General features: G+C 43.3%; 2 protein-coding genes across 3 annotated transcripts; both read left to right on the top strand.

Annotated features, from left to right (window-relative positions):
- The first annotated feature begins 607 nt into the window (after window positions 1–607).
- Window positions 608–7,031, top strand: LOC115205997 (uncharacterized). Its single transcript, XM_029772492.1, has 6 exons — window positions 608–969; window positions 1,614–4,057; window positions 5,167–5,318; window positions 5,482–5,606; window positions 6,067–6,181; window positions 6,514–7,031. Exons 2-6 carry the CDS (start codon window positions 1,867–1,869, stop codon window positions 6,637–6,639), a joined length of 2,709 nt encoding a protein of 902 aa, XP_029628352.1. The 5' UTR covers window positions 608–969; window positions 1,614–1,866; the 3' UTR covers window positions 6,640–7,031.
- Window positions 7,032–9,639: 2,608 nt separating this feature from the next.
- Window positions 9,640–17,272, top strand: LOC115205998 (potassium channel subfamily K member 6). 2 transcript variants are annotated; one of them, XM_029772494.1, is made up of 3 exons: window positions 9,640–10,219; window positions 13,939–14,334; window positions 15,973–16,231. In XM_029772494.1, exons 1-3 carry the CDS (start codon window positions 9,904–9,906, stop codon window positions 16,080–16,082), a joined length of 822 nt encoding a protein of 273 aa, XP_029628354.1. In that variant the 5' UTR covers window positions 9,640–9,903; the 3' UTR covers window positions 16,083–16,231. The 2 variants fall into 2 exon arrangements, with proteins under 2 accessions (XP_029628354.1, XP_029628353.1); XM_029772493.1 differs by having other exon boundaries at window positions 9,647–10,219; window positions 16,107–17,272.
- Window positions 17,273–18,676: the final 1,404 nt, after the last annotated feature.

The raw sequence follows: 18,676 nt of genomic DNA, 5'->3' as shown, positions 1-18,676 counted from the left end.
TAAGCATTCAAAATGTAACAAGTATTTTTGGGTGTCAGGGAAAATGTATGGAGTAAAAAGTACATTATTTTCTTTAGGAATGTTGTGAAGTAGAAGTAAAAGTTGTCAAAAATATAAATAGTAAAGTACAAATACACTCAAAAAAATTTTACACTACTGAATATTATGTGCCATAACATGCATGCTCCACAATCACACTATTTCCAACACTTCCATTAGTTAATAGTGCATAGGCATACATCCTAATGCAGTATCATGTGCTTATGTACAATTCTATTCTAGTCTCGTCTAGGCAATAGGTGGAATTGTAACCATCATCACGTGTCGCTATTGTGTCTACTCGATTTTATGCCGCGTTCAACTGCTAGTCGTAACAAGGAAACTCGGACATTTCGACTTGCTAACTGCTTGAACGCAGCACGTGAATAACTACACGGTCGAACATTTCCGAGTTTGCGACTTGCTCTAACTGGTTGTAGTTATGCATGATACTGCATTAGTTCCGACTGGAACGTGAACGCGGCATACCTCAAGAGTGGGCTACAGCGATGATGCGATGCTGCGTAGGCTACGTGTGAGTGGGATGCAAGTAGCTCTCCGCCGACATTCTAGTTGCTGGGTGCACGCACGGTAGGTTACTGCGGTAAGGATGCGTCTGCTGACTGGCTCGAATAAGATGAGCAAAGAGACTCACAGAAAAATATGATTTTATTTTTAAAACAGCCTTTTGACTTCGATGCAGGTATAGGGGACCTTTTCCACCTTTAAATGTATGTATTGTAGCCTAAATAAACCCTCGTCGGTCGATGCTCATGGAGTCGTGTTCGTGGGAGATGCATAAAATGATCCTATAGACAGACGCGAGTCAAATACGACAATTATGAAATGAAGGTTAACGTCAAGCAGACTACATCCAACAGCAATTAGATGTCTGGCAACGTCAAGCTCGGAGAATCTGAGTATGAAATGGTAAGAGAAGCAAGCAAGGACGATGATGACAATATTGAACTGTGGTTGCGATTTAAACAGCGTCCTTTTAAAATCGAAAAATATTGTGACTGTTTTGGGTACCCCGATGATGATTTTATTGTCTGAGTAGGCACCTTCCTTATTAAATATTCATACTGGTAGGCTTTGAAACAATTGATGCATATGGAATGACCGTTTGCGCAGCATAGTCTATTACAACTGTTTCTGGGCTAATCATACATGCATCACCCATATAGCCTACTGTACACTATTTACCATGGCCTATATGAATTACATTTTTTGGTTTGGTCAAGAACCTCCACTTCATAATATATCATGATAATGTCCACTAGAACTATACATTTTACATGAACATGAGCACATACAATATGAACAAATAAACATTTGATTGAGGCCCCGAAACACCAATCAAAGTGGGTAGTAAAGATTGTGTGAGAGGATCGCTACATGGTTCTCACACAATGCCAGCCATTCAATCTCTCTTGTGGGCTCTAGCGGATATTGATTTGTAGCTTTATTTGATTATGAGAGTCTTTGTACAGTAACGTCCTTTCCAAAATGAAATTAGGTATTGTATCATGTTTTCAATGATATATCTGATCAAATGTTTGTTTCTCCTCTAGGTTGTTTAGGTAAACTGAATTGGTTTACATGCCTGACACCCGTTGATAGAAATACTCTGAAGCTGCGTATCTGGATGGAGAACGCTGTTGACAGCACTGTCACTGAATATTACTCAGAAATACACTGCGCGTCATTACTTTGTGTCTATTCTTCATGCGTTGAAGCCTCATTGTCAAGGTACATAGAAGTTTGAAGATTGCACATTAGCTAATATTTTTTTGATACTATCTTAATCATCTGAAGGCTGCAACAATGATCCAGCAGAACAATAACAACAACTACCCATGCCTGGAGATGTCTGGCTCCCCCAGGGAGGTGCTGCAGAAGTGCCAAAAAAGCAATCTTCCCTTCACCAGACGCTTGGAGCTTGGGGACATGCCCTTAGTAAAGGGCCTTCGGGCCTGGGCTGCGTGCTCCAAGAACCGCAGGAGGGCAGCACCTCCCCCCAGGTCCCAAGGAACGTGCCCCAGGCCTGCAGATGTCTACCCAGTGGGACAGTGGGGCAGGCTGGGTTATGGTCTGGGGCTACCGCTGGACTCCAACTATGCCTCCAACCCCAGACAGACAGGCCTGGGGGCACTGGTGACTGTGGCCACGTTGAAGGCCTCTGAGGGAGGTGGTCAGACTCAGACAAGCTGTCTGTTCCTCAAGACGGAGGGTGGAAGGTGCCTCTACTCCACAGGCAGCCCAAGGCCCTGCACTCAAGGTCTGGTCCCTCAGTCCCCCTCCACGCTGGTGGGCAGCTGGCTGAGGGATAAAGTGGGAGGGGTCAGGGACTCCTCCACGGTGGGGAAAATGGGGGTGCGGGATATGGGAGGGGCCTTGGGGTCGTACCAGGTCAAATCGAGGTCAGCCCAGAGGTGGAGGACATCCTGCAAGCCTGTGGTTTCCATCCAGGGGAGAACATTGCGGAACAGGGAGAATGCTGGCGAGCATACCATGGAAGGGAGCCAGGAAAGCAGGGACAAAGGGGAGTTTCCCACAGCTGGTCAGGACACTCCGAGTGGAAAACAAGACCGAGGGAGTACTAGAAGCTCCAAATGCAGTCACGCTCAGACCAAGACCTGCACCCAGTGTCACGGGCGGAGAGGAGGGCAGGGGAGCAGCAGGGGTCAGAGGGAAGCTGCCTCTGTATGTGAGCAGGACCAGTTCAGCTGCGGTGTGGAGGGGATTAAGGAGGAGGGGAAAGTGCAGGATGGCACTGGTCTCACCCGGTCAAAGCCCTGTGACTCCTGCCTGCCTCCAGACAATGCTGACCCAGAAAACTGCAGCAGTGACGTTGGGGACCGGGGAAAGCCAGACAGCGCACACGCACAGGAGGGGCTGCATCCTGAAACTTCTCTCAACAAGGAGCACTTCCAGGACAAACTATGGGATAAAGACATACATACTGGAGGCAACGATGTGGCCAGTGGTATCATAAGACATGTGGAAGACTTTGATGGCGTGATGGGTGCTGTGATTGGGTTTGTGGATCATATCAAGTCTGCAGAGTGTGATTCAGAGAGGCTAAGGGGGACCGGGGAGATAGCTGAGGGGAACCTGCCCAACAGGTGGATCGATGTTCGAACCTCAGAGAGCCACTGCTGCTCTGAGAGAAGCTGCCTCAAAGACTGCACCACTCAACCACCCACACCAGTAGAGGGCAGCATTTCTACTGCTTCTGATGAGACTGGCTATGGTCAGATAAATCAGGAAACTAAATCAGATAGTCAATACAATAAGCTTTGTGAGAAATGTCAGCCAGAAGAAAAAGATCCTGTGGCAGTGGATATAGAAGGGTTACAGGAATCTGTAAATGGCGTCTGTGAGGAAGAGGAGATAGAGGGGATCCAGTCAACAGCACCAGAAATTAGGGAGCTCTGTGGGGAGCATGGAGAGATACTGCCTGAGGTCAGGAGCACAGACGATGAGGCCAGGCTGGTAAGGGGAGACATCATATCCCAGAGAACTGAGCGAGGGCCTCACTGGGCAACGGAGGAACATGAGTCCGAGGAGACATGTAGGATGGAAGAGAGGTGCTTTTCAGATTTACCAGCTAACCTAACTGAAGAGGCCGTAGTAGGGTGGAGGAAGGCAGGGACTAGGCAATTTAATTCCCTTTTACAAGGCTCTGCTGTTGCTGGCTCTGCTACCTCTGTCACACACTCGCTGCCTAATCCGGCCTCCTCAAGAGCCATGGCAACAGGCCTCCCTGCTCCGAATGAGGGGCAAACAGATGCTGGAGGTGGGGCTCTGGTGCCTCTGCTACGGAGCCCAGGGGAGCAGGAGTGGAAGAGGGGCCTGGACGAGAGCAAGGTGGCCTCCAACAGGGGGTTCCTGAATGGGGGGCCAGAGGGGGAGGATGACTTTGGGCTTTTCATGCAGGCAGAGGAGCAGCCGCCCTGGGACGACAGCTTCACTGCATCATCCCTAGTGCCTTCTGGGAAAAGTGAGAGTGTTGGTAAGTCCCCAGCCTATGGCACCTCAGAAATGTGACAGGAGCTCTTTTTAAAGACATCCAGACACTACACACACACACAACAGAAACGTCTAATGACTATCACATGCTCCAGTTAGATTATGCAAATGTGACAGAGGCAGCAGTAACAGCAGAACATGAAAAGGTTTTTGAAAACCACAAAGAGCTCTGATGTGAACAGTAGCGGTAACTCATGTAGACACGTTGCTCCCAATGCCCGAGTGCATCTCAGTGCTAAAGGCGTCACTACAGACCCTGGTTTGATTCCAGGCTGTGTCACAACTGGCTGTGATTGGGAGTCACATAGGGCGGCACATAATTGGCCCAGCTTTGTCCGGGTTTGGCTGGGGTAGGCCGTCATTGTAAATAAGAATTTGTTCTTAACTGACTTGCCTAGTTTAAATAAAGGTTAAATAAAATAAATAATCAGTTAGTCTGGTCTGACCTGGATTCTTGAGGGCCCTCTCCTCTCCCAAACTCATGTGAAGGTAGTGCTAGTGCTCTCTGCTTTGGGATGTAAGGCGTGTTAGCCTCAGGACATGGGGTTCCAGGTTTAAAGAGACAGAGACCCGGGCAGGCAGCTCCTCCGTGATTGGGAGAGACCATGCAGGGTGACAGCCCATCCATCCCATTGTTCCATCCCCATTTAACCTCAAACATCATGCAAAGACAAAACTCCCAATCATTAGTGTCTAATGGTAATAACAAAGGTCTAATCATTGTTGTTGTCATGATTATGTCATATGTCAGTTAAAGCAATGGCACTTGCAGTGACTTTTAACCAAGGTGTATAAATCAAAGTTTCAAAAATAGTTGTCAGATTATAGAAGGGGAAAAAAACAGGTCAACTACCAAAAAAATGACTTTATTTGTTGCCATTTGAATGAGGACAGCATGCAAAATATCTGTCTATTTGGAGCATACACCAGGTCCCTGCACTTTAAGGTCGACTCAGTGCATGGAATACAGATCATATAGAATCAATAGAATCTAGCTAGTGTCTAATGATTCATTTCAGATGCCTTCTTAATGTTTCCATGCTGCACTTGAAAACCATTATATCACCAATGAGTCTACCCATTGGACCTCAGGTTGGACAGACAGCTCATTCCAACAATCAGAGGATGCCTGGACAGCCTTCCCAAAGGATACAGCGGGAGAAGGGCAAGACACAAGAGAACAGTGGTGGCCCACAAATGCAGTGGAGGAGACAAGGGGCAGATTCTCTGCCACGCAAAATGTGGTAGGCCTTTAAATCTTTCCATCTTTCCTCAGAAGTGACTACAAAAGACAAGGAGTCAATTTATTGCATATTCTTACATCTCCAGGAGTACATGGTCCATGGGACTGACTGGAAATGATAGACACACATTGTTTCTTCATTTTTCATTATTTCCATCTTTCAGAACAAAGTGTTTGTGGAGGCCTTCCCATCACTGTCTTCTCCCCCGTATGATCGTAATGCTGTTCCCACACTCAGCCAGCTCCTCAGAGGTGCCTTGGATCATGAAAGCTCTGCAGAGGATCATGGGTAAGTGGGTCAAGAAACCATAATGATATTTTATTAAAATCCAGCTCAAGGAATGATTTCGAAGTTTGATCCTGTATTAGCAGAAAATCCTACTTATATTTCCTTTCAGCTCGGATTTTAAATCAGTTAGAAGCATAATCTAGACAGTTTTATAATTCATGAAATTGGAACGATAAGGAACATTCTGACATAGTTGTTATATATTGCCATCTAGTGGAAGAAATTATGACCTTCAAGATAGCGCCAGAGATAGCATCAAATGTCACCACCACCGAACAATTACCTTACTGTTTGAACCCATGACCAGAGATAAGCTGCATATTAGACAATATTTCACGCACTGAATCAGTATTGGTTTAGTGATAGATTCACAATTATTTAATAGGCTGTGGTGTTATTCATAACTGTGGTGCTTACATCTGCCATTCATTTACTTTACATATCTGTGTTTGTCTTGTAGCTTACTCGATGGGTTCCATGACTTGAACAAGATGTTTGGCTTGAAATATAAGAGGGCAAATGCTGTTTCCCGTGAACGTCTTCTACAGTCGCTACATTTGGACCAGTGTAACACGGTGAGAATTATCATCTGTAATCAGTGTAATGGGCTGTTAAAAGTAATAACAGGCCTACACAGTTTCATATTATGAGGCTGAAATGATACAGCCTAATCTTATGTTAGTATAGCTTTTTAACATAAGGCTCACCATGACAAATGCTACAGCATGTTAAACCAAACTGAAGTGCCTATAATCAGAGAATGTATAATGGGTCATGCATCATAGTATGGCATAGTCATTTGACTGTTCTCTGCACTGGCACTCAGATAACAACTGACTACAGTTCATGTAAATTGATGTAAAGTTTATGTCAATTTAGAAGAGTTATCATTTATTCACCTCTGCAGGAAAATATGACTGGGCACCGAACAGCCAACTACAGTCCCTGTCTTGGCCTCCCCTCGTCCAGTCAGCATGCACAGGCCTGTGGGAAGAGACGTTTATCGTATGTCAACAAGAACATCATGGAATAACCAAAATGTCCACTTTCCCTGACCTTCAACAACACATTTAGCCTTTTTTATGCCTGTCCATGCCAAACCACTAATGGGACACGGTCTTCATCTTCATGGGGAGAAATAACTAAACATTTCACAAGATTCAGAACTCAGAGGATGCTCTCCTTGGGCCGACTGGACCACCTGACTATATGGTGACCCTTAATAATGCCCTGTTTTGCTTTACCTTCTCTGGAGTTAGATCACCGATGCATACCTGTGACAAATTTGATAAAATTAAGCACTAATTGTAATTTTTGTCTCACAGATATTTTTAAAATACATGCAAATGTTAACATTCTTATAAATCTTATTCTTATGGACTATAGGAAATGTTAAAGTAATTAGTGTTTGTCCGGAGAAGTGGATGTCTATACCCCTACCCCCCCCCCCCCCCTTTGTTCACTCCCACCCTCTTTCTCACACACACACTGACATGGACACAAACAACAAACACATACTATCCTCTCCCGTCACGTGATCTGGCTCAAACGTGCCGGTGACAACTCTGGAGCAGAATATACTGTAGATTTAGCAAACATTGGAGCTCACATGGATCACAGCTCCTTTTCTTATTATCATAGTAAATAATTACCATGTTTACTGAAATGATTACATTAAATTGGGGTGTTTCTGGCTGTCAGAATACAGTTGTTTTGTGCTGGCAAAGAGAAAACGTGTTATTTTACCCGTACACGTTTGTTTTAGATCACAAAAAGCAGTCATGTTTAGATTCTATTTGTTTCTCTATTGATTGTTGTTTGTGGGTAACCCAGGGCAACTCACTAGGCCTACAGAAAATGTAGTGAATGTTTGTCATTTGTACATAATATGTATTCCTCAAGAAAAATACAGATTTTCTGAGTTGTTCAAATTGATAAAAATAGATAGTCAACTTGTTAATTGATGTAATAAAATGATACGTTGATTGCTGTTTTCCATCCTCAAAGCTTTTGCTAATGTTATGATATACTGTATAGTTTTTTAAGTACCTAAACAGTCATCTTATTTGGGTGTTTGACGCAATACTCACTATAAACCAAAACAGCAAACAACAAAAGAAAGGGGAGAAAAATAGTACTCTACAAGCTACATGTAACCGATGTGAAATGGCTAGTTAGTTAGCGGTGGTGCGCGCTAATAGCGTTTCAATCAGTGATGTCACTCGCTCTGAGACCTGAAGTGGTTGTTCCCCTTGCGTTGCAAGGGCCGCTGCTTTTGTGGCGCGATGGGTATCGATGCTTCGTGGGGTGTCAGTTGTTGATGTGTGCAAGGGTCCCTGGTTCGAGCCCAGGTTGGGGCAAAGAGAGGGACGGAACCTACACTGTTACATTGGTGCCGTGACCCGGATGATTGGTTGCTGCGGAAAAGGAGGAGGTCAAAAGGGGGGGTGAGTGTAACCGATGTGAAATGGCTAGTTAGTTAGCGGTGGTGCGCGCTAATAGCATTTCAATCAGTGACGTCGCTCGCTCTGAGACCTGAAGTAGGGTTTCCCCTTGCGTTGCGGCTTTTGTGGCGCGATGGGTAACGATGCTTCGTGGGGTGTCAGTTATTGATGTGTGCAAGGGTCCCTGGTTCGAGACCAGGTTGGGGCAAAGAGAGGGACGGAACCTACACTCTTACATACACACGTCAGTCAATTAGAATGGTCTACGACGCTACAAAAAAGTTGAATGGGTCAAAAGGCAACCACACTGGCAAATGACTTGAAGGCTTTGCACAGTCTTGCCAGTGGTTACAGCTAATGACATACTTTGAATTAGCACACAATTAGCTGTAACCACTGGCAAGACTGTGCAAAGCCTTCAAGTCATTACCTAGACTGCTAATGAGAAAAACTGACAGAGCAATGCTATTCTCAGTTCATTACCCACTCTAACCTTGTGGCCAAGAATGCCCCCTATCAGAATGGCAAATTTGTGATGTCTCCCATGTATGATGATGACGGGTAAGGGGCCCAAAAGGAGGTCATGTACAAGATTTTGGTCTGTGGCCAGGGCCAGATTACCGATCAGTCACGCAGGACAGGTGACCTGGGGCCCATGACCTCCAGGAAATCTGCTTTAAAACTGCACAATTTTCTCTCAGCTTCATGGCAAAATGTGAAGAATAGCATGAGATGAGCTGTAAAACAGCACATTCTTCTCTTTTTCCCATGGCACAATATGTAGAAAAACAGGAAATTAGCTTTAAAACTGCAAAATTACCTCAGCCTCATGATAAAATGTAGAATAGCATTATAAAACAGCTAATTTTCTTCTCTGCACCATGGCAAAATGTGTTGAAATGCAGTAAGTTAGCTGTTTTCCTAAAAAAAGGTAGGTTCCCCAGGGCCCCAAATGCGGTAATCTGGGGCTGTCAGTAGTGCTGAATTGGTTAATAGGAAGTTGCTGAGTCAGAGGATCTATTTTCACCAGATATTGTGGCATTGATTGTGTTAAAGTGAAAATATGCAAGTGGCCTTAGATTACCTTTTGGCAAGCTATCAAATAAAGTCAAGTTTGTTTGCCTAATGCGCACTGTTCACATTGCCCTGGTATAGTTCAGTGCATGGTTGGCAAGAAGAAAAACATTTCCTGGTGTTGCTATTTTCTTCAGCTGCAGCATGTGATACGATGGCTCCCCTAATCACATGTATTAGTTTTACATAAAAGCTCAAGGCAAAGCCATCTCTGTCTGCAATAACTATATGAAGCCATTATGGACATATGAAACTAGGAGAGTGAGGCAGTATACTCTACTTCCTTTTTGGCCCGCCCCATAGGTCTTCACTTTAGTGTTCACAGATCTGTGAGACTAACTGGATCATTTGGTCTATAGTTTCACCTGTTTGAGCCTTTTCCCTATATTTTCCTTATCCAGTCTTGTAAACACCAAAGAGAAAAGGGTAATGAAGGGGGGGCAGAAAAGGAAATGTGTTGTAGCTCACCTAACTGTTTCTGCTTCAGCTCTTGGATTATTTTCTGGGGTTTATTCAGGTGATTGAAACGTTCACATTATTGCAGATATAAATAGAACGTAAAAGACTAAGAACATGCTGTTATCATGAGGAACAGTAGGGAGCAGTGTATTTCTCAACATGTTTATTTGCAGAGTTCTAGGCGTTTACACATCCTTGTCAAAATTGTAACAGTGGGTTGGAGGACTGCCGACACGTAAAACTTGAGTGGACGGAGGCAGGGAAGTAGGCTACACAGTCACAGTTTGGCGGATGACATTGAAAGCAGAAAAATAGGGGAAATGTCTTCGTGTTACAAATCTTGGATACTGCTTACAGGTTTTATACTGTTCTATGTTGCGTATCTGTTGTTTGGAGCGTTCGTTTTCTCCATCATCGAACGGCCGGTGGAGGACAAACTAAAAAGAGACATACAAGTCCTGAAAGAAGAGTTTCTCAACCAAAGTTGCGTCAATGCAACATCACTTGAAAACTTCTTGGAGAGAGTTTTACAAGCCAATAAGTATGGGATTTCTATCCTTCCGAATTCTTCTGCGAGTTCTAATTGGGACTTGGCTTCCTCTTTGTTCTTCGCCAACACTTTAGTAACGACAGTCGGTAAGTAAATAGCCTATAACGTTAACGTCACTTGTCTTTGTTAGGCCTACATCGATTTCGTTTTGTTTCGGCTGGTCCGTGTAAGACAAATCCATAGACATTTCTAAACAATGTAAGTTCTAATATTGCAAGATATACTCACGGAAACACTGATTGGTTACAGATTACAATTACAGTTGTAGCTGGGCATTTTTTGTACTCCGTGACCAAAACCAATGGGCCCATGTGATTTTTCAGGTAACTTTGCCTCAGTATCAGTGCTTTAAAGTCGTTAAAGCAGGGATGGGCAACTGGCGGTTCTCCTTTTGAAAGCCCTCAGATCCATTTCCACTGACTCAGTCAGGGTCTCAATTTACCGTTGCAATCTAGATTAGTAGACATGACTACACAAGGTGCAATTTCGAAATCAGGAGTTTTACTCTTGTTATGTCAATCACTGATAGTCAGTCAATTAGCCCATGTCAGCTAACATTTTTTAGATGACTAAATTAGTTTAGCGGCCAGCTATCTAATATTGTTATCATCTGCCGAGGACCCCCATTGATTTTCTAAGTTAGTCTCACTCAGATAGCATTAAAAACTGCAAACATTTCGCATCATGCTATGACTAAATGTGTATAATTGCAGGAAATTAACTCTAAAATAAAAGAATGTGGGTAAGCAGACCCAGAGCAACTGCAGCCTCTCATGAGTTCAGATTTAAGTGCCTTTGAACTGGGTATGGTAGTAGGTGCTAGGCGCACTGGTTTGTGTCAAGAACTGCAACGCTGCTGGGTTTTTCACACAAGTTTCCTGTGTATCAAGAATGGAATAGACCACCACCCAAAGGACATCCAGCCAATTTGACACAACTGTGGGAAGCATTGGAGTCAACATGGGCCAGCATCCCTGTGAAACACTTTTGACACCTTGTAGAGTCCATTCCTGACAGATTGAGGCTGTTCTGAGGGAAAGGGGGGGTGAGGTGCAACTCAATATTAGGAAGGTGTGCCTAATGCTTGATATACTCTGTGTGTGTATATAGTGAAAACAGTAGTGGTCACAGAACAGAACCTTGAGGAACACCAAAACTTACCATTGATTTGCCAGTGGACAAACCATCCAGAGACAAACTGATATCAATCCAACAGATAAGATCTAAACCAGGCAAGAACCTGTCCATGTAGACCAATTAGTGTTTCAAATCTTTCCAAAAGAATGTGGTGATCGATGGTGTCGAAAGCGGCATTAAGGTCTAGGTACACAAGGACAGACGCAGAGCCTTCTAATGGTCTGATGCCGTTAGGTAATTTACCACCTTCACAAGGGCAGTTTCAGTAGTATAATGGTGTCTAAAACCAGACTGGATGGTTTCGTATGAATTATGTCTTCAGGAAGGCAGTTAGTTGCTGAGTAACAGATATTTCAAAACATTTTTAGAGGAATGAGAGTTGATATAGTCAGATTTCTTTATATATTTTTTAAAATATATTTTTGGGGTTAAAGGTTTGGCTTTTTCAGGAGAGGCTTTATTACTGCCACTTTTAGTGAGCTTGGTATACATCTGGAGGCTAGGGAGCCGTTTATTATGTTCAACATAGGAGGGCCAAGCACAGGAAGTAGCTCTTTCAGTAGTTTAGTTGGAATAAGGTTTAGAGGCCATGACTATTTTTGTGAATGTGTCAAAATGACACAGGATTAAATTGATCCGAGGTCCTGGCTGTTCTGTGCGGACTTGGGACAACTGAGTTTGGAGAAATACGCAAATACAAAGAGGAGTCTTGTTTTCTAATGATCAGGGTGCTTTCCTCTAAGAAGTTCATGAATTCATCACTGCTGAAGTGAAGGCAGTCCTCACTTGGGGAAGGAATGCTGCTTTTTAGTTAGCTTTTCAACGGGGAAGGAATGCTGCTTTTTAGTTAGCTTTTCAACAGTATCAAAAATAGGGTGATCGAGCTGCAGTGAGGGATTTTCGATATTGCACGGTACTTTCCTAGCTAGTTGGAAGACTTCCAATTTGGTGGAGCGCCATTTCCTTTCCAATTTTTGGAAACTTGGTTTACGGCTCGGGTATTTTCTGTATACCAGGGAGCTAGTTTCTTGTGACAATTTAGTTTGTTTTTAACGGTGCAACTGCGTCTAGGGGATTATGCAAGGTTAAGTTTAAATCCTCGGTTAGTTGGTTAACCCTTTAGAACCCATAGCGGTCAACTGCCTTAACTTTCTTTTTTACTATAGCGTCTGCAAACGGCCTTGTTTTTCTAACAATATCTGCATCAATATCGCAGAATTAACATCCTAACAACCTGTTGTCTTATTTGCGTGGCTGTTGTCATCAACCGGAAACAGGTTATGCTGTCATTTTGACTTTTAACAGAAAACAAATCACTTAATTACTCAAAATGACGGTGCCAATGCATCCACGACTTTTCACTGTATAAGAGCCTGTATCTATGTTGGTTGGTGATACGGATTCGGACACGTGATGTCGAGGTGAGGTTGTGTGCTTAGGGTTATTGTAATGTAACAAAATGTGGAAAAGTAAAGGGGTTTGAATACTTTCCGAATGCACTGTATGTTCTTGTTTGCAACACTCACTGCTGAGTTCCAAACTGCCTCTGGAAGCAACATCAGTACAAGAACTGTTGGTCGGGAGCTTCATGTAATGGGTTTCCATGGCCGAGCAGCCGCACGCAAGCCTAAGATCATCATGCGCAATATCAAGCCTCGGCTGGAGTGGTGTAAAGCTCGCCGCCATTGGACTCTGGAGCAGTGGAAATGCATTCTCTGGAGTGATGAATAACTCTTCACAATCTGGCAGTCTGACGGACAAATCTGGGTTTGGCAGATTCCAGGAAAACTAATAAAGACACCTAATGGTAGATGGGTAAAAAAACAAAACAGACATTGAATATCCTTTTGAGCATGGTGCAGTTATGAATTGCACTTTGGATGGTGTATCAATACACCCAGTCACTACAAAGATAAGGGCACCCTACCTAACTCAGTTGCCGGAGAAGAAGGAAACCGCTCAGGGATTTCACCATGAGGCCAATGGTTTAATGACTAATAGGAGAACTGAGGATGGATCAACAACATTGTAGTTACTCTACAATACTAACCTAATTAAGAGTGAAAGAAGGAAGCCTTTACAGAATTTTAAATATGGTAAAACATGCATGCACTAAAGTAATACTGCAAAAAATGTGGCAAAGTAATGAACTTATTGCCCTGAATACAAAGCGTTATGTTTGTGGCAAATCCAACACATCACTTATAGTACTCTTCATACATTCAAACATGGTGGTGGCTACATCATGTTATGGGTATGCTTGTCATCTGCAAGAACGAGGGAGTTTTTTTTTGTAATAAAAAGAAACGGAATAGCTAAGCACAGGCAAAATCTTAGAGGAAAACCTGGTTCAGTCACCTTTCAGCAGGACAATAATCTAAAACACAAGTCAAAATATAGACTGGAGTTGCTTACCAAGACGACATTGAATGTTCCTGAGTGGCCTAGTTACAGTGGATTGTTTTGACTTTCATTTTGTTCAATGATAACCGACTTGTTCCCATCATAGCTTTCATTTTCTAGATGGCGAGATCACTAACCTCTCTGGCAACAGCATGTTATCTGTTATTGTACTGTGTTTGCTTGTATGGGATTCTAATCATTTCTTAGCTCTATAAACTTGCTCTGTCTCTCTTTCTCTCTCATACTTTCTCTCCACCCTACCCAGGATATGGGCACACTACGCCCCTGTCGGACACGGGCAAAGCCTTCTCCATCTTCTATGCCCTGCTGGGAGTGCCCTTCACCATGCTGGTGCTCACCGCCTGTGTCCAGAGGCTCATGCACCTGGTGACCTACGGACCCATCAGCATGTGCCGCCAGAAGATCGGCCTGGACCCTCTCGCCGCCACCGCCGTCCACTTCGCCATCCTGCTGCTGCTTGTGGTGCTGGGCTTCTTTGTGGTACCCGCCGTGGTGTTCAGCTACATCGAGGACACCTGGTCTTTCCTGGACGCCATATACTTCTGCTTCATCACGCTGTGTACCATCGGCCTGGGCGACTACGTGCCCGGCGAGAAGCCCGGACAGAATTTCAGGTCGCTGTATAAGATCTCTGTGATGGGTGAGTCATGAACTAGTCTGAGTGTGTTTGATAACAGGGTGTGGCACACCGACATGACTCATGACACAGCTCAGACTAATGTCATATACATTTGGTGATACTCATTACCCATTCAACTGAAATATTGGTGTTCATGATTTCAAGTTAGAAATGTTTTTCCCCTTTTGAATAGAAAACAAGGAAATAATAGTGTGAACAGTGACTGAACGATTGTGTGGAGTTTGCATCAATATTTTAAACAGAGGGATGTGCATAGGAATAAGTGGACTTGACAATTTTGACCGTGTGCAGACACTTGAGTGAAGTGGGAGACGCTCGGCCCCAACACCACCTCACATTAGAGAAGCCAGAATGTGACATCTTGTCCAGCAGTGAGATAGCTAGGCCCTCTGGTGGAATATGGTGTTGTGTCTCTGTGGAACCACAGGAACTTTCACACCTCGGATGTGAGAACTGGCACTTCCTGAGTGCTCCTCCTCTCAAGTAGTGCACTCCGGTCAAAAGGATCTATAACGTCCAAGGAAGCCATTTTAAGAACTAGTAAATGCTCTTTTGTTTTAGTTTTTAAATGTGCTTATGTAAGATATATATTTGAAATACTCATAATTTGAAGATGAGAGGACAGGACACCTGTGCCCTTCATTGTGCTCAATGTCCTGAGCCAACATTTGTGGGCCAAATGACAGGAGATATTAGTCAGAATGCTGAGACTGCGTGAGTCTCCCGATTTAACATGGTTCAGCCGATGAAAGAAAATGGATGCATTCCTTATCCCTGTATTGACCCTAGACATGTAATTCTGATACTGCAAATATGCAGTACGGTTTATCGTTTGAGTATATTTGTACTGTACATTTGTCGAAGTCTGAGGAGGCCCGCTTGTGGTTTTCAGGAGGAAACTAAAGTGTCGCTCCACTGCCCCCTCCATGTATTTCACAATGTCTGTGATTTGGTTGGTATACTGGATTGGTGAATTTGAATTGGGCTTCTTGTTTTGGGAAGAGTGGAATGTGTGGTGAAATTGCTCTCATCTTAAGGGCATGTTGCAGTAAGGAGTCAAGGATACCACACCATCTACCCAACTTGTACTTGGAGGCATTTCATATTGTCACATGACATTTGTCAGAGTTATGGTATAATTGAATTACTGGAATTACCCTTTTTTTATTCTCTCTCAAAATAACCTCATTGTTTAGAGCCTAGTGGTGTTTGTTGTACTCTGGTATTGTCTCAACCTTGTTTTAGGGCCCTGTGTTTTGGTTGATCATGTCACATGACCTGGATTTTAACTTTTATTTAAAGCTTGTTCATCACACTTTACCCTTTTTTAAAATTTTTATGTCGTATGGTCCAGCACCATTCTCAGACAATTGCTACAATTTTGGGTGTAATTCTCATTAGTTTAAACTACTGAGAAAATAGGTTGTTTTGCTCATATCGGAATATACTTTTCCTGTCAAATAAATACCCCACAACATGGCATGACAGAATTTAAGTCACAAGGGAGGTGTAAGTCTACTCTGCTTACTGAGCTGCACTGAAACAACTGTTGAAACAACAAATGAACCATGATATGGCATATAAGCATACCTGTATCGTGAGGAAGCCTGTTGAATAGCTGGTCTTCTTGTCCAGCAGGAATACACCTCGAGCACACCAGTGTGGTGAGTTTACGCTTTGTGAGACAAGTGACTGTGTCCATGTATAATGCTTCTTCCCACAGTGTGTACTTGCTGATGTTGAATTAATGTTGTGGTCTCTGTCCTCTGCAGTGTACCTGTTTGTAGGGCTGATGATGATGTACCTGGTCCTGCGTGCCTTCCACAGGATGGCCGACCTGCATGGCCTGACTTCTTTCTTCCAGCTCCCCCACTGTGACGAGGATATAGAGGAGGACAAGGAGCCCATCATCGAGGCTGGCCATGAGGACCAGCATGAGCATGAGGCGGAGGCCTCAGCCAAGCCCCTGGATCCGGCCTCCCAGACCTATAACACCATCAAACGATAAGGACTCACTCCACTCTGGCCCGTTCTCCTTTACATCAGTCAGGTTAAACAGCTAAACAACAGTCACTGTTTTACAGCAACACAGGGATGAGTTTAAAACCTGACACTATATAGGCACCAAAGACTATCTTTACCACTGTGAGGGAACTCATGGCTCAGGTCAGACCTTCCTGCTACGACAGCTCAACTAAACCAAAGAGAAACAAAAACTCTACAGCTGCACCAGTGCACCCAGTTGACACTTGACGAGGGTTGTTCGTCAAGGAGGCAAAAGGTTGTTATTCCATAACCTGCAGAGAACACTTCTGGTTGGGACTGATTCTAATTATTTATCACCTTTTTTTTTTTTTTCATACCAAAAAATATTTAAGTATTATATACTGATATTTTCTTGTGGATGTATTTTCATGTACCCTTTTTGTGGTTTTAGGTCAGGGTTGATCAAGGAAGGTCATACAGAAATATCTGATATTTCAAAACTAAACAAACTCATTATAGTGGCCATCTTTTGAAAGAGTTTGTTGCCCCTCCCTAGTAACTATGTGGGAAAAGCCATTGCTTGAGACTTTGTCTTGAGTCATATGATGGAGCACATTCCCAGGACTAGCGTGGGCCTTCCCGGCTTTGTCACATGGTCATGTGTTTAAAAAAAGATAAGGATAACAAATTTAGGGAACAAAAGGATTGAAAATAAAAACCAAGTATCTGTGTTGTGATGTGTAGTTGTCATTTGTTCAACGTTAGGAAGTGTCATTGTGAAAGCTGTGTGACAGATTGTTCAGGATTAGCATGTATGAAGTTTGTCAATGTACGTAGTAGCAAATGACAATGTAATAACTACCAACAACGTAATGGCTGCTAATGTAATAACTTTTGCATTTGTTATAAATGCTGATAATGTAATAAATTGCTAAAAGTTTGTATAATGTAATTATTACATTGTGTTGATTATTACATAAGGAAGTGGGTAACTTTTTTAAATTAATGTAATAATTTTAACCAATGTAATAACACAATTACTAAACTAAATTCACTCTTGTTCATGCATATCAAGTGTCATGCTTCAGTAATAGTGGACAACACACCACATTCCTGAATCCTCATTTGATATTACTAAGGGAACGTAATTGTCCAGTTCATTAAACCAGTGAACTAATGTTGGAGGGCCCAAACCCATGTTTCCCAACAGACATAAATGGGGAGATTGTGGCATTTTAATTACAGTTTGGGACTGTTATCTGTAATATCTACATATGACCTGAACATGCAGGCCATTCAGAAAGTATTCAGACCCCTTCCCTTTTCCTCATGAATCTACACACAATACCCCACAATGACAAAGTGAAAACAGGTTTCGAAATTTGTGCAAATTTATTCAAATAAAAAAAACATACCTTATTTCGCTCAGGTGCATCCTGTTTCCATTGATCATCCTTGAGATGTTTCTACAACTTGATTGGAGTCCACCTGTGGTGAATTCAATTGATTGGACATGATTTGGAAAGGCACACACCTGTCTATATAAGGTCCCACAGTTGACAGTGCATGTCAAAGCAAAAACCAAGCCATGAGATCGAAGGAATTGTCCGTAGAGCTCTGAGACAGGCTCGTGTCGGCACAGATCTGGGGAAGGGTACCAAAAAACTTCTGCAGCTTTGAAGGTCCCCGAGAACACAGTGGCCTCCATTATTCTAAAATGGAATAAGTTTGAAACCACCAAAACTCTTCCTAGAGCTGGCCGCCTGGCCAAACAGCAATCGGTGGAGAAGGGCCTTGGTCAGGGAGGAACCAGATGGTCACTGACAGAGCTCCAGACTTCCTTGGTGGCGATGGGAGAACCTTCCAGAAGGACAAACATCTCTGCAGCACCCCACCAATCAGGCCTTTACGGTAGAGTGGCCAGATAGAAGCCACCTAACAGAAAAAGGCACATGACAGCCCGCTTGGAGTTTGCAAAAAGGCAGGTATGTAGATTGACGGGGGAAAAAAATATTTAATCAATTTTAGAATAAGGCTGTAACGTAAGAAAATGTGGGAGTAGTCAAGGGGTCTGAATACATATAAATATTTTTGTGATAATTACAATTTGTCTTATCGCATGACTGAAAGGTGTGTCTTCAAATTGAGCAGTTGTTTTTTTCCTAACTGACGACACTGGATGTTTGCAAGGTCAGAATGGAAGTGCGAGTCTGTTGTGGCAATGGATGCAAATGCAGTGTTTCTTAAATATGCATGCCATTAAAAAAAAGTGATTTTGGGCCTCCTGAGTGGCGCAGTGGTCTAACGCACTAGCTGCTCTGTCGAAGTTGACCGGGAGACCCGTGGGGCGGTGCAC

This window comes from Salmo trutta, chromosome 13 (genome assembly GCF_901001165.1).
Source record: "Salmo trutta chromosome 13, fSalTru1.1, whole genome shotgun sequence".
NCBI classification, from domain to species: Eukaryota; Metazoa; Chordata; class Actinopteri; order Salmoniformes; family Salmonidae; genus Salmo; species Salmo trutta.
This window is presented reverse-complemented; position numbering and strand designations above follow the sequence as displayed.